At 39.0% G+C, this 14092-nt stretch overlaps 1 protein-coding gene across 3 annotated transcripts in view; it reads left to right on the top strand.

Moving 5' to 3' along the window:
• Nucleotides 1–14092, top strand: part of FYB1 (FYN binding protein 1) — a 67446-nt gene that overhangs the window by 39024 nt on the left and 14330 nt on the right. For all 3 annotated transcript variants that reach the window (XM_035310494.1, XM_035310492.1, XM_035310493.1), the window contains exons 3-8: nucleotides 6319–6499; nucleotides 8164–8222; nucleotides 9369–9388; nucleotides 10163–10209; nucleotides 11649–11766; nucleotides 13374–13530. In XM_035310494.1, coding sequence (XP_035166385.1) covers nucleotides 6319–6499; nucleotides 8164–8222; nucleotides 9369–9388; nucleotides 10163–10209; nucleotides 11649–11766; nucleotides 13374–13530 — 582 coding nt within the window. The remainder of the gene's footprint in view (nucleotides 1–6318; nucleotides 6500–8163; nucleotides 8223–9368; nucleotides 9389–10162; nucleotides 10210–11648; nucleotides 11767–13373; nucleotides 13531–14092) is intronic.

Genomic DNA, 14092 nt, shown 5'->3' with positions numbered 1-14092 from the left:
GAATGCCTTGCTAGGAAAGGTATTTTCTTTACTATATATATTACTATATTTATGGTGAAGTAGGTGCGATGAGAGTGAACTTTAAATGGAAGTTAGTGTGGTGTACATGTACAGTTTCAGTTTTGTTTCTTATGCAGTCTTCAACTAGAAATGTCTGGATTGAGGCAATAGATGGCCTCGATACTACAGCCTGATACCTTCAGTATAATTCAGAGTTAAGTCCTTATAGTTAAGGTTACAAAAGCTACGTGGACATCATCCTGGGCAACCTGCCCTAGGTGTCCCTGTTTGAGTCCCTTCCAACCTCAGCCATTCTGTGACTCTGTGAAGATGACTGTGTAGAAAATGGAGGCCGGGCTAATGCATTTGAAAGAGATTGCATTGTAATACACTTCAACTGTTCTCAGCTAACTGGAATTTCTTAAACATTAATGACTTTGGGAACAGGTATACATTACTGCTATGGCCTAGCCAAGGTGTGAGGGAAATATGAATAGGTGAAGCCAGGTCATCACCTGCCAGACTGGGATAGCTTCCTACTCCATGGGTGATGATCAGAACTATTATTTCTCATTGTTGCCAATTAATAACTTAGTGCCAAGGAATCACATACTATTGTAATACAGAATTTATCAGCAATTTATGCCTTCAATAGGTGCTGAACTGCAGCTGTGAGTGATTAAACGTTGTTGTTGTTGTTGTTTGACTGCTTTTGTTCTGGTCAGTTTGATAATTAGATACTGTTCTTCACCTGTGTGCCAATCTCTCATCCAAGAAATGAGACATCCTGGTATTTAGGGAGACAATAAATAAAGATGTCAGTTCAGCTTTGTCAGTACTGGAGTCTATATGATCATTGTACATGAGTACAATTTATCTTATGAATTTGACAAGGGCTTGGGAGAACTGGTCCTTGCTGAAGTACTGATTCCCATCAGATTTCTGTCCCACCTCTGTGCTGCTTGTTGCATGCATTATAAGGAGTCCAGGCACTGCTGGAATTTCCCTCCAGGGTCTGCTACTCATTACTGGTATTAGTACCTCAGGACTGAGTAAGGCAGTATTTCAGAACAGTCACAGAAGGTTTTTAACAAGGTGAGAGTGGATATGTTTTTTGTTGTTGTTTTTGTTTTTAATCCTGCCTTGAAATATGTATGTGTCCACATAGAGTTCATCTGTTCCAAATGGTTGTGTTTGTTTCTTTGTTTGCCATGTTTATTTGTTTGCCTGTTTGTTTGACTAGTTTCTCTTTGAGTTCACACAGCGAAAGTGTGGTAGTTACTGAGAACTGTTATATTCAGGTTGCTTTTTTTCTGAGTTTGTTGAACACAGATTATCTAGACATGAAGGGACTATGGGTTCTTTAGATGTTGTGAAGGTGTATCACTATTTCTCACAAGCCAGGAATAGCAAGGGTCAAAGTCACAAACTTTACATCAAAACAAATTCAGTGTCCTGAACTTCCCAATGAAAAAACACTCTGCAGGAACGCAGGTGAACTCTTGGTTGCTACATGTATAGAAATTGTTTGTGAAGGCTCCCCAGGCACACAGGAGAACTGCTTACAATATTTTGTGCACAGTCCTGGTGTGAGTGCTAAAGCTCTAAGGATGATTAAAGAAAGTTAGTATCACAATTAGCAGAAATATCTGTTACTCTTTATGGACAGTTTGTATGGCAGGTTTCTCTTAGCTGCTTTACAGCTGCACAGGTTTTGACGAACTCTTTCCTTTTCATCCATTCTTTCAGTTCTTTGTTAAAAGGTTCGGTTTCTCAACCTGTTTCTTCAGTGCCAAATAGCATGTGAAAAAACTGAGAGACCCAAGAAAAGAGAAGAGGCTATTTGGAAACTGAAGTGGTAGTGGCGAAAGCTACCTTGCAGTGATGGTCTGTCACACTGTTTCTGGTGGTGAGAGTGCTTTGGGTACATATGAAGCCAGAATGTAATTTCAATTTATTTTCTCATTCTGAGTGTCCAGAGCTGACTTCAGTTCCACTACCAGCACAGAACCTTCCCAGGCACTCAGAGTAGCAAGCCTACAAGACACAAGAAGCGGGAACTGGGATCAAAATGAAATGCTCAATTAAAACAAGAAACAAAACACTACTGAAACATCATGATAGATGTCTATCTGTGAGCCTGATTATAACAGCCTTTTCATACTGAGCACTACCTTCCTATCTAACACACCCCATTATTTTCAGTATTAGAATTAAAACACTTTACACCCACAACAGTCTCAGTTAGTGTAAGTGAAGGTAATTACACCTCTAAAAGCAGGCAAGAGTCAGTTCTATAGTTAAAAGGGAAAAAAGGGGGGTGGGGGGGGACAGGAAAAAAAACGTTTCCATTATCATGATGATCATTCATTTATTGCTAGATTCCAGCAATGTAGATAAAAAGGGAAAGGTTGTTCAGCCTTTATACTTAAAAATAAGGACTTAATCTAAAATGCATCTCTTGTCCTTTCTTGCCTCTGTTTCCTATCATTTGGATTTGGCTTTTAAGAGACAACGGAAGAGAGAGATATTATGCACAGGGACTTGGGCAGAATTTTCGGTTTAGTCCTACAACCTAATCACAATGAAGTAATACTGTATGATGATATAATGCATGCATGCTATCATGTACTCAATTTTTGTGCACATATACAACACTGTATTATGGCAACACACACATATCCATGGAAAATCTGATATGGGATTCACTATTAAAACACAAAATTTGAGAGTACAATTAATACTAGTTAACGTGGCTTATATGAAAATATAAAAGCTTTTTATTTCTGCCTTCATTCCTTGGTTAGAATCTGCTTGAAATAATTATACTGCAAATAAATGTTTAGATTGTCAGTGCTATTCATCTTTATCAGGGAGTTTAGAGCATTATGAGATTATAGTTGATAAAGTCTGTATGAATAAAGATTCTAAAGAGTTAAATAAGAACACTCACTCCTCAGAGATCAGATACAAGGAGGACATGATCATTTGTAATCTTGGCTCAATTAAACAGTGTTTGACTTTATGCAAATGCAAATATTCATGTAGAATAAAGAAATAGAAGCTATACCCACAAAATGTGGTAGTGTGATGTCTTTAGAAAAAAAAAAAAAATCATCAGAGAGGATAAACATCTTTACAGTTAAGTAAGGAAAATGTTGTGGCAGAAAGATCTAATGCACAATGATTTTGAGACTGTAACCCTAATTTTTTGGAGTTTTACCTTTAAGAAGTCTTCATACAGTTATATTGTTTGGGGAAAAAAGCTTTTGCTAATGGTCCTTAGTTTAGTATTCACCTGTTTGCACTTCTAAAACAGGAACATTAGAAAGTGCTTCCTTAAAGTTGCTGGCCTTTAAGCACATTTCTTCTTGCCTTCTGCACCATGGAAATGGGGAGAAGGGAAAAAAAGAAAAAAGAAAACAAAGAACTTTCATCTTTGCCCAAGACTTAGGTTTTATATTTTTGTTTTGATTTCCCTCGGTCTTATCATCTTTGACAAAACAACCTCAATTCCTTCAATGTCTCCTGGAATTTGTGTTTTCTGAATCTCTAACCGTTCTCTCTGTTCTTTGGGTTCTCTCCGGCTGGCACATATTATCACTGCTATAAGCCTCCTCAGCACTAAGTGAAAGGATTATTTCACATTATTTAGGGGCCAGCTTTTTTAATAAAATTATACTTTTGTCTTGAAAGTTTATGATCTCACATATTTTAATAATCTCTTGAATATTAATGGACTGATTCTGGGCTATCAACATTTCTTTAAAAATACCAATGGATTCACCAGTGTAATCAGCACTATTGGGACTTTTAGTATTCTGCTGTTTAAGTAATGGTGGAACTTAACTCATTTCAAAATTACTGTCATTGGCCTGTATATTGATGAGTTGCTCCAAGGAGCCATGAAGCCCATTTATCCATGAACTTTTGAGTTCCTTGTTAGTAAGCAGAAAAATGTCAAGGCTTGGTATTTTTCGTATAATTTCTGTGTGACATGCAAAAGGACCTTCTAAACTATCGATTCCCCTTCTCCTCTGTACCCCAAGGATCCCTTCTTCAGTTACTTCATGTTCATGTTGACCCACTCAGTGCATGTTACATTTATCTATCTTCCTTATATTTAGGCACAGGGTCCAGACTGCTTTCTTGTTCTCTTTTATGCTGTCTGGATACCGGCCTAAGGGGCACAGCAAGCATATAAAGTTAAATGTCAGGAGCTTTCAATAACTTGAGGATAGCAGATAGCTGCTTTCTTAGATCTTGCAGGCCTGACATTGACCAAGGAACTTCCTGTAGTAGGGAGAACTACCATGGTAGTAGTCAAACACTGAAGCTGGTTGCCCAAAGAGGCTATGGTATCTCCAGCCTTGGAAACAGAAAACTCAGGTGGCCAAGGCCCTGAGATCCTTAAGTTAGTGACCCTGCTTAGAACAGGAACTTGGGCTAAGTGGCCTCTAATGGTCCCTCCCTGCCTAGGTTGTTCAACGATTCTGTGATTTTTGCCAGTGTATTCTGACTATAGTGTAGTTACATGGAGAAAAGGAGAGGCTGGAAAAAAAAAAAAAATGGAATATAAATTATTTGAAAAAAATTAACATAAAGAAACCACATTTATATTACGAGGCTTCTAAAATCAGAGTAGCTAGAGTCTGGGGAGGTTATCAGGAAGTACTATTCATACAGGCTTTCCCAGCTCCAAGCATCAATGTCTGCCACCAGTGGAGACAGCATACAAGACCAGTTTGTTCTGGTATTCTGTGCTTAAAAACAAAGAAAACCAACCTAGCATAGCAACTTCCCTACCACATTAATGTCTCCTAAGTAATTTAAGTACATAAGAATAACTCTTGCTTTTGTATTCTGCCTTCAACAGTGATCTGAAGTGGAGAAATAGGGCACAAACTATTTGCCCTGTGTTTTATTGTTTAGCAGAATAGGCTTCACGCTCTTCATTGTGTCTCATTATATTGTTAAAATAGAAACAACATCATCCTGAAAGGGGCAGGTAATGGGATTCTTATGATTTTATTTTTTTGTACTTGCTTGCATCACAGATAAAGATTCTGTTTATAAAAGTTATGAAAAGAGAATCTGCACAAGAAGTTGTAGGATTGAAAATCAGACAACCAAACAGCTAAAGAAAGTTTTTTTTTTTTTTTTAATAGTCCTACTAACTTTCAGTCTGGGTATTAAGCATTACTAAATATTTTTAGTTCAGGTTTTGAGACACTTTTTTTTTCCAATGCTTTGAAGATTTTTTTTCTTGACGAGATTTTGATCTTCAGTACGCAGGTGTGAACTTGAAAATAACCCCAGAAGACAATGGGGTTCTTTTTGATTGTTATTGGTTTAACTGAACTGTGAACTTGTTTTATTCTTCTGCTCTCCTCTTCCTTAGACTTTGTTTTACTTTGCTCCATACAGATGGGGATGATCCCTTCTGGGTAACTTATGATAGCTGAAACACAACTCTAGGCTTGACAACATGGCATCCAGGCAGTGATTTCATTTGATTGTGTGTGAATAACTTTTCTGAATGTGAACTTTCAAAGCCATAGTTACCATGGTTTTGGTTGTGGCTTGTACATGGGGCATGAATTTGGTGCAGCACACACGCACACCAAACTAATCATGTAATTATGGCTTCTGTGTTTCTGGTGCACTACATCATCTTCTTTTTAAGACTGCACCTGTTTGTTGAGGGTGTAGCTTCTCAAATTGCCACTTTTCTAGTATGGGCTTGCTAGTGTAGCATATTAAGTCCAGCCTTTTACAACTTACATTACAAAGCTATTTGAAGTTGTAGAGATAGCTGTATAGCTTTTAATCGATGCCAAAATGTCTTTTGCTTTCTCATCCCTTCCATTTAAACTTTGTCTCTGAGCAAGGAGAACTCCAGTGAGACTTCACTGCTCATGTGACACTTTGCAGCTGATCTCTGCAAGAAAATTGTAGAACTAAATGATAATGTGAAAGCACAAGAACTTATACACTGGATGAACTGTTTTTGTTGTTTGTTCTTGTTTGTTTTGTGATTTTTGTTTTGTTTTTGTCTCATTTGTGGGTTTTTAAAGACATTTTCAAGGCCTGCCATAGGCAGTAAATTCCTCTAGGCAGATCCTCTGTGCTGTGGTACAAGAAGGCACCAAGTAAATCTAAGAAAGAGGTTCACAAAATATATTTGCTTTAGACAGTGTGCAATAGTGATATTTTATCCTAATACTTCATGTAAACAGTGAGGTTTTTATTTTCTATCCATCCTGAGCTATTTGCTTGATTAATTATTCTGTCCTGTTTTTGTTGTTATTTTTTCAGGCCCTAAAAATGAAGGTTTTAAACAGCCAGCACTCTCCTCAGCAGCAGTCTCACCACCTGCACCTCCACCATACTCTGCCATGCAGTTGCCACCTCCTCCACCAGCCCTTCACCCATCCCTGCAGGCCTCAGCAGCTCCCAGCCTGCCTCCCAGGAACATCAAGCCCAGCTCTGAAATGACGTAAGTGAACATAAAACATGAGATCTTCATTTTCTTTCATTTTTCCACCTGTTACTGTGCTCATGCTGTAACCTGTGAAGACCAGCTAGCAGATTTCTGGGTGCAGTGAGCTCCAATTCTCCCTGGCCTGTTTGGACATTTTTTTATTAGCTTGGATTATTTAGTCATTTCCCTAAATAGTCTTATCTGTACGAACACTTTTTCTGCCCTGTTGGTGAGGGGGTAAGGGATGGAGTAGACAGATACCTCTCTGGGTTTTATACTCCAAAGGGGTACAAAGACTTCTTACTTTTGCAGATAATGGTTTGAATCAATAGCTGAACCTTTCCCCCACATTTTTCTTGTGGGGAAGGAGTCAACAGCGTCAGGCCTTCCAGCCGATACCCTGCTTTGCAGCCTTGCAAGCCTGAGGAACTCAGTTCAGCGCTGCTTGCAAAACCACACCACGGGATGCGGCATGGCCTGCTGTGACAATATTAGAAGCCACTGTCACACACCGGGCTCCTTTTCTATGCCCTTCTCCGAAAAACCTCTTTCACATCGGGAAACCTCCAGTGGGGGAAGGCTGCAAGCTCTTCGGTCTAGCGTGAAAACTGGCCGGAAACAAGTTGAAGATAAATACCGAGCCTCTCTCCAGCCAGCAACCGGAGGACAACGAGAATATACTGCTGCGGGCAGGGGTGAGGTGCCGCCCGACAGGCGACAAGCGACAGGCGACACCCGCGCGTCCCAGACGCGCTCGCCGCCCCCTCTAGTGGCCGCTGCTCCGCGGCAGCAGCCCCCGGCCCTATGCTCGCCCTGTCCTGTCCGTGCCCACATCCCACCTCACAGCACCCCTCTGGCGAGGGTAGGCGGCCCGGGGCTTGCTTCAACCGCTACAAAGCCTTCGGAAGTGAGAGGTCACTGAAAGTTGCCGGCTGCAGTTAAAGGTCCCTAAACTGCCAGCTGTATCTTCAGCTTCTTCCTCCTTCTCCGGGTTTTTTAATCCAGCACCAGAACCCTTTCACCTGGCCTAACTTTATGCCGCTGTTACGGAGCACTGGAACAAGCTGCCCAGGGAAATTGTGGAGTCTCCTTCCCTGGAGATATTCAAGGCCCGTCTGGACACCTACCTGGGCAATCTGCTCTAGGGAACCTGCTTTGGCAGGGGGGTTGGACCTGATGATATCTTGGGGTCCCTTCCAACCCCTACAACTCTTTGACTCTGTTTCTCTGGCCCCTTGTATAGATTTTAAGCAGTACAAGTCAAGGAGCACATCTTAGAGCTATGTTTAACATTGTACAAAAGTCTGATGTTCCTCTTGTGCACTGTGTGAGGAGTCTGCACCTGTAAACATGGTTAAAAAGCCCAATTCTTGCCAGTCAGTAGGCCCACCGGCCCATTATATTTCTCATACCCCACTTATCTCCATGGTGTCCGAGTGCCTTTGGCTCCTTTTCTCCCTTTATACTCAGGATCAAAGTGTCCCCACGTGAAAAACCTTCTCATAGTCAGAAAGAGACATTCACGGGTACTTAAGGAGCATATTGGGCTTGACACAATGCCCAAACACTCTATAAAATAACTGGAAAAAAAAAAAAAAAGGCACCAGAAAAATGATAAATGAAAATGCAATCATAAAACCATCTAGAGGTTTCACATGTTCCCTTTTTCATACTTGCAGAAGTCCAGACAATGAAGAAAATTATGATGATGTGGAATTTGTCTCACAGAGTAAGATGGGTAGGTTTTAAAGCTGTAAGCGTATTGTATTTATAAGATAAGCAAAAGCATATTGTGTTCGTGAGTGAGTTGTGCAACTAATTATGCTGGTACTGCAGTTTTATGGGTTATGAAGGTTGTCTCATAACACTAATTGCTTTATAATTAATATGACAGACTCTCAGGAACTGCTTTAAATATCTCCTTCCCCTTCTCCTGCACTTCCCCCCCTTCTTTTTGTTGTTGTAAGTATACTGGGACTGTAAATTACCAGATTTTAGAATCTGAACCAAAATAAATGCTCTTCTTTCAGAGCTGAAGTTGTGTGTTCTGGCAAAACAGGCACTGTTTTGTACATGATTAAAAAACTAATAACTTCCTGGTTGTGCTTTTAGTGTGGCTTTGTGATCTGCTTTCAATAGGAGGCAGAGAGTCGCTATGTTGTACCAGGAGCTGCCAGAGAAGCAGATTGTGACACAAAGAATTTCAGTCTGCCTTCTGATCTCTCCTCGGGAGGCTCTGGTCTGTGCCAGGCACAGTATTCATTGCTTAGCGTGCTGACCATCCTGCTGTACAACAATGTGGGCTGTGGAGCTGAAACTGTTCCTGAGCTCTTTGCTTACCTAATTTACTGGCAGAGGAAGCAGCAGATTTAGAGGTGTTTTTTTGTTGTTGTTGTTGTTTTTTTTTTTTTTCTGCAAACCAGGGCAGAGGCTCGCTTAAAGAAAGACCACCTTATTCAGCTGCAGAGCCGGTGCAAGCAAGTTCTTTCTAGTCTATCCAGACTGATTTGTTTTGTGTTTATTTTTATTTATTTTTTTGTTTTAACAACAATTTTCTTTTATAAGTAGGTATTTTTTGTAAACAAATAGCATAGATAGGTTTATCAATGACCCTGATGAATCACTAAATAAATCTTTCCCTTTCAAAAGTATCATGGTGAATTGTGCCATGTTATAGGAAAGAAGTGAAGTGTTTGTACCAGGTATTTCTAGTTTACAGCATACTGTAAAAGCAACCTGGAAAAGCTCTGATTTTTCCCTTTCATATACTCATTGAATGCTAGAGCCTATATGTATTTCTAGTTAATACTAATAGTGTTGTTAGCACTATAATGAACCGGGTTTTGTACACTTAAAAAATTAATATTTTTTTTTTATCATGTAGGTCCTGGAAATACAGAGGTGGTAAGTGATAAACTTATCCTTTCCTGTACAAACTGACAAATTTAGTAAAATCAATTCAACACATTAGAAAACTAATTGCAGAATTAATCCAGCATGTTGACAATAAATTAGAAAAAATAGAAACATTTGTTGTGAAGGACAGAAATAAAACCAGGTAAGCTGAGCAAACTGGAACTAATTATGAAAGCTGGCTAGTCACCAAAACTAGGTTTCAAACACAAAACTATTTCTTCTGACATTTCATTTCACTGAGATTTTCCAGAAACAAGGCCTCTGTCCTATTCTAGTAATAAACCACTTGTTTCAATTAAGCACACGTTTGTCTTCATGTCTTTAAGCACCTGGCTGTACGCAGATTAAAACAGTCTCTGAGACCATAATCTGAATCACATTTAGATCCCTAGCATTCCAGTTTAACTACTGGTAACCCTGGCGCCTTCATCATGACAGTGCAATTATCAGTGCAGATAAAGACTTTCCAGGACTAACACTGCAATTAAAATATCCCCCTATGGATTAAGCAATGTGCTAGTGTGACAGTAACAATCCAGGACTTTAAAGCTGTGGTATTATAAAAGCAAGGATGGGGCAGGGAAAGAGAAAAATAATGGGTTTGAATAATGTAGTAATTTGATTTTGGAAAATTAAATGAATTTGCATTTGCATCTTGCTGTAAATGTTTTTATATATTTTGTATGCAGTTTACATAGTCCATTTTCTTCATGCCTTTCCAAATGTATATATAGGCCATTGAAAACTGAAATTTTCTTACAGGGCCAAGGAAGTGATGGAGAGATGTATGAAGATATAAATGAAATCAGGTAGAAATTTTAAACCCTGTAGTCTATTGTATTTTGCTAGACTGCTAGCAAAACTATCTCACCTGGCACAAAAGTGTGATTCCACTGCAGCCCCTGCCAAGTGTTACTGTGTTCATTAATTTCACCTGGAGAAAATCAGGTTGTTCACAGGTTATTTCCCACTTAGATCTAATATGCCCTGGGGTGGAAAAACTCCTGTAATAAAATCATGTGATTACTGTGACCTAGATAACAGAAGAGTCTGATTTCTGATCTAAGGAACATGTGTGAATCACTGTTTGGAATTACAGCCTAGGAGCAAAAGTAAGTTCAGCCCCTAGATACTACAGTCACAGACAGATTCTTTTGTTGTGGTTGCTTTTCTTGCTTTCTACATAAATGTACCTAGAACTCCTTTCTATACATGGCCAGATGTACAGGTCTCATGGCTCATGTACCCTGGCATATTGGCAGAGCCAAAATATGAGTTCTGCTGTCTCTTACCCTTTAGCCCCTCACTTAAAGGAGTCTCTCACCCCACTAATGTCTGAAGTTATGGGATTCATTGTATGACAAGGTCCAAAGAAATCCTCTACATTGGAGTAAATAGTCTAAAGTTCCTACACCAGAATACCTTGTTTCACAAGTAGAATGACTTTTAGCAGTAATTTATTGTTGAATTCCCTTTCATAGATAGTTTTAAAACTATATAATCAAAACAAGTGTTCCTCATCCAGTCTTTATTTATAGATTTATTTATTTTTTTAATTGAGCATATCTGTTTGGCAAAAATACCAAAAAAGGAATAGAGCCTCACTCAATCAGTTCCATAGGGTCTGTAAAGAATAGCTCTTCCAGTAGAACTGCTAGCAGCAACCTACAAAGCTGTAGCTATAGTCCTAATTACTTCCCATGGCCCACATCTCTGTACCATTCAGGATGCAAGTCATGACAGGTGATGTACCCTGCTGTATTGGGCACCCTTACAAAGCAGTGCAGAAGACTGATTGCCATTTTGTGTAGACCACTGGAAAATCTTTCAGTTAAGTTTAAAAAAGCAGTCCAGTGATAACTCAGTCTTCGAGTCAGGCTTCATCAACCACTGATAGCCTGGGTAAGTATTTAGCAGCTGTGGCACTGCAGACAGTGCCACAACACCTAGATTGCTGCCAGCTTGCTTACCAAAATTAGCTCAGATGTGTTTAGACATGCACATGCAAAGCCAGTCTGACTTTCTGGCATACTGTCCTCTCGAAAACAGCTGTTTTAAAATTATGTATGTAATACTAGAGAAAGGACTGCTTCCTCTGTTGCAGCCACATTTGGGTTTAAACATATATCCTAGGTTTCACTGGGAGAAGCCATTTTCTATCACATGGATTTTTTTATTGACTTTTGAAAAGAAAGCTCTAGTGAGATTTGCTTCACTGCTATAGTCAGTCTTGGCAATGCTCCTCTAGACCATCAAGAGAAAAAGAAAAGAAGTGGGACAAGGAAGAAAAGAAAAGAATGGACCAAGAGAAGAAAGAACAAAAGGAAAAAGAAAAGAAAGAGCAGGAAATAAGGAAGAAGTTCAAAGTAAGATTTTTGTCTTGTAATCTGGTCAAAGACATGTAAGAAGTATTATTTAGCATTGTTTAGTTCAAAATACGCTTTTCAGCTGTCTGCAGAATTATTTGTTATGCTAGGTAGGTCAAGCACCTGGATAAACCTGGAGTAAATGTAAATCTACCCTTTTATAAATCTACCCTTTTATGTTTGGCAGTACAGAGACTGAAGTCAGCAGTGGGAACAAGGAAACTTTTCCAATGCTTATATAATTTTTGCTAAAATCCCTTCTCATGTTCTTTTTATTAATAATAATAAAATTACTTTTCTGTTTAAAACACATTTCCTTCACTAGAATACTCTTAAAAGCCCTTTATAAAAGTGATAACTGGGACAAATATACTTAATATTATATACAACCATATCTAACCCTTAAAAGTTTTCAACATAAAATTGCAACACATTGACCTTGCCCTGGTCTCCAGCCCAAGGGGACTGCCAGACTAAATAGGGAGGAATGGAATAAGACATATTTGTCGGGGAGCTATAGTCATTGGAGAGAGGAAAAAAAAAAAAAAAAATAGGTGCTAAATAATGTGCTGGTTGTTTCTCCTTTATATCATTTTTATACAACTGGTGGTCAACATTCTCCTGCAGTTTACAAAACTGCTGGTCAGTCATTTTTTGCTAACTGCTGCTGTTCTTGGTGTTCTTGCTGTTCTTCGTTTAGTTTCACTGTATAGCGGGTGGCTTTGTTTTTTCTCCCCATCTATTTTGCTCCATACACAGTAAAGCCACTGTGATTCTCCCATATCATGGCCTTGGGCTGCTGAGATGAAGAGCAAATATTAAAGGAAAATACTAATAGTTAATCATGGCTTAGCTGGTGCTCACTAGGGGGTTGGTCCCATGTCGACTTCTCAGACCACTCCCCTAAAGTGTACACACTAGCACACTGGAAGCTTTTAGACTGCTCTCTTGTGGATGTTAGAGTGTTGCTATTCTTAAATGCAAACAAATGAGTTTAAGTCAATTTTTCTTTCTAGTTGACACCTATGTAGGGATGGATACTCTGCAAGACTGCATATACATTAAAGCTACAGAAGTTAAAATCTAAAGAACTTTCTTCTTAACATGTACTAAAGATCTCAAGGAGAATCCTGAATTCTAACAAACAGGGCAATCATCTCTTTGGGGGTACTTTTAGGATCATTTATAAAGCATAATTGTAAGCACTGAACATCATGTGAAATACTTCTTTATCTTAATGAACATTTATTCATATGAGTAATTCTACTGCAACAATGTGGGGCTGCCCATTAGAATCAAACAAAAACCTGTTCTGTGAAGAATGGCTCCACAGATTAGCCTGTTGGTTTTAGTCTTCATATTTCTGTGTTTCTGTCACTCCTTCAGCTACTTTATCACTGTGCTGTTACTTTTTCTTTTCAAAGCCAGTTTAAATTAATAGTTGGGAAGCTGGGAACAGGAGACAGGAGTAATGTCTCTTTTTAGAGTGTTTAAATGATAATGAAACAAATTATATAACTATCACTATAGTTATCTTATGCCTGAATGTTTAGGAAAAAAAATCAACTTTTCCACCTGTGACTTCTTTTGCTGCTTCTTCTCTGCAGTTAACAGGACCCATCCAAGTCCTTCATCAGGCACGAGCTCGTGTTGACAGCAAGGGAGGGAAGAATGAGCTGACTGTCAAACAGGGGGATCAGATTGAAATAATTCGCCTCACAGACAACCCAGAAGGAAAGTGGCTGGGCAGGATAAAAGGATGTTGTAAGTTCTGCTCCTTCACTGTGTTTGATTGTTTTCACTATTAGACAGTGAACATGTGTGTGCATGCAGCATTACAGCAAAGAGTAGCCTTAACAAGGCTTAGTCACTGGCCACCAAAGCAAATAATTACCACAACTAATCCAGCAGTCCTTACCTGGCATGCAGGGCTCAGTTCATAGTTATTGTACAACGCTATGTAACATCAACAGGCACTTGAATAAGTTAAGAACAATGAGAGGTAATTCCCTGTTATCTCTTAAATTAACATTGGGGTTTGGCCCTGTAGAATTAACGAGGTTAGCTTTTTCATAAATTCTATTATAAATAAAATGGATGTGCCTAAAATAAGGTCTTGTTTTAAGTGTTTTTGGGCTTATCACTGATTTTTAGATTTTAGATTTCAGGAAAAAAAAAAATCTTTCTCTACTTTTATAAATGACCCCCATGGCAGTGAGTCCATGCTGATGATCCATCTCCTGGTTTATAGCAAAGATATTAAAAGACTGATACATGAATTCAACAAAAGTCACTAAAATCAGTAAAAGTTATTAAAAGCAGTAGC

Source organism: Oxyura jamaicensis, chromosome Z (assembly GCF_011077185.1).
Source record: "Oxyura jamaicensis isolate SHBP4307 breed ruddy duck chromosome Z, BPBGC_Ojam_1.0, whole genome shotgun sequence".
In the NCBI taxonomy this organism is placed as follows: Eukaryota; Metazoa; Chordata; class Aves; order Anseriformes; family Anatidae; genus Oxyura; species Oxyura jamaicensis.
The sequence above is the reverse complement of the archived record's forward strand: the minus strand, read 5'-3'. Positions and strand labels throughout refer to the sequence as shown.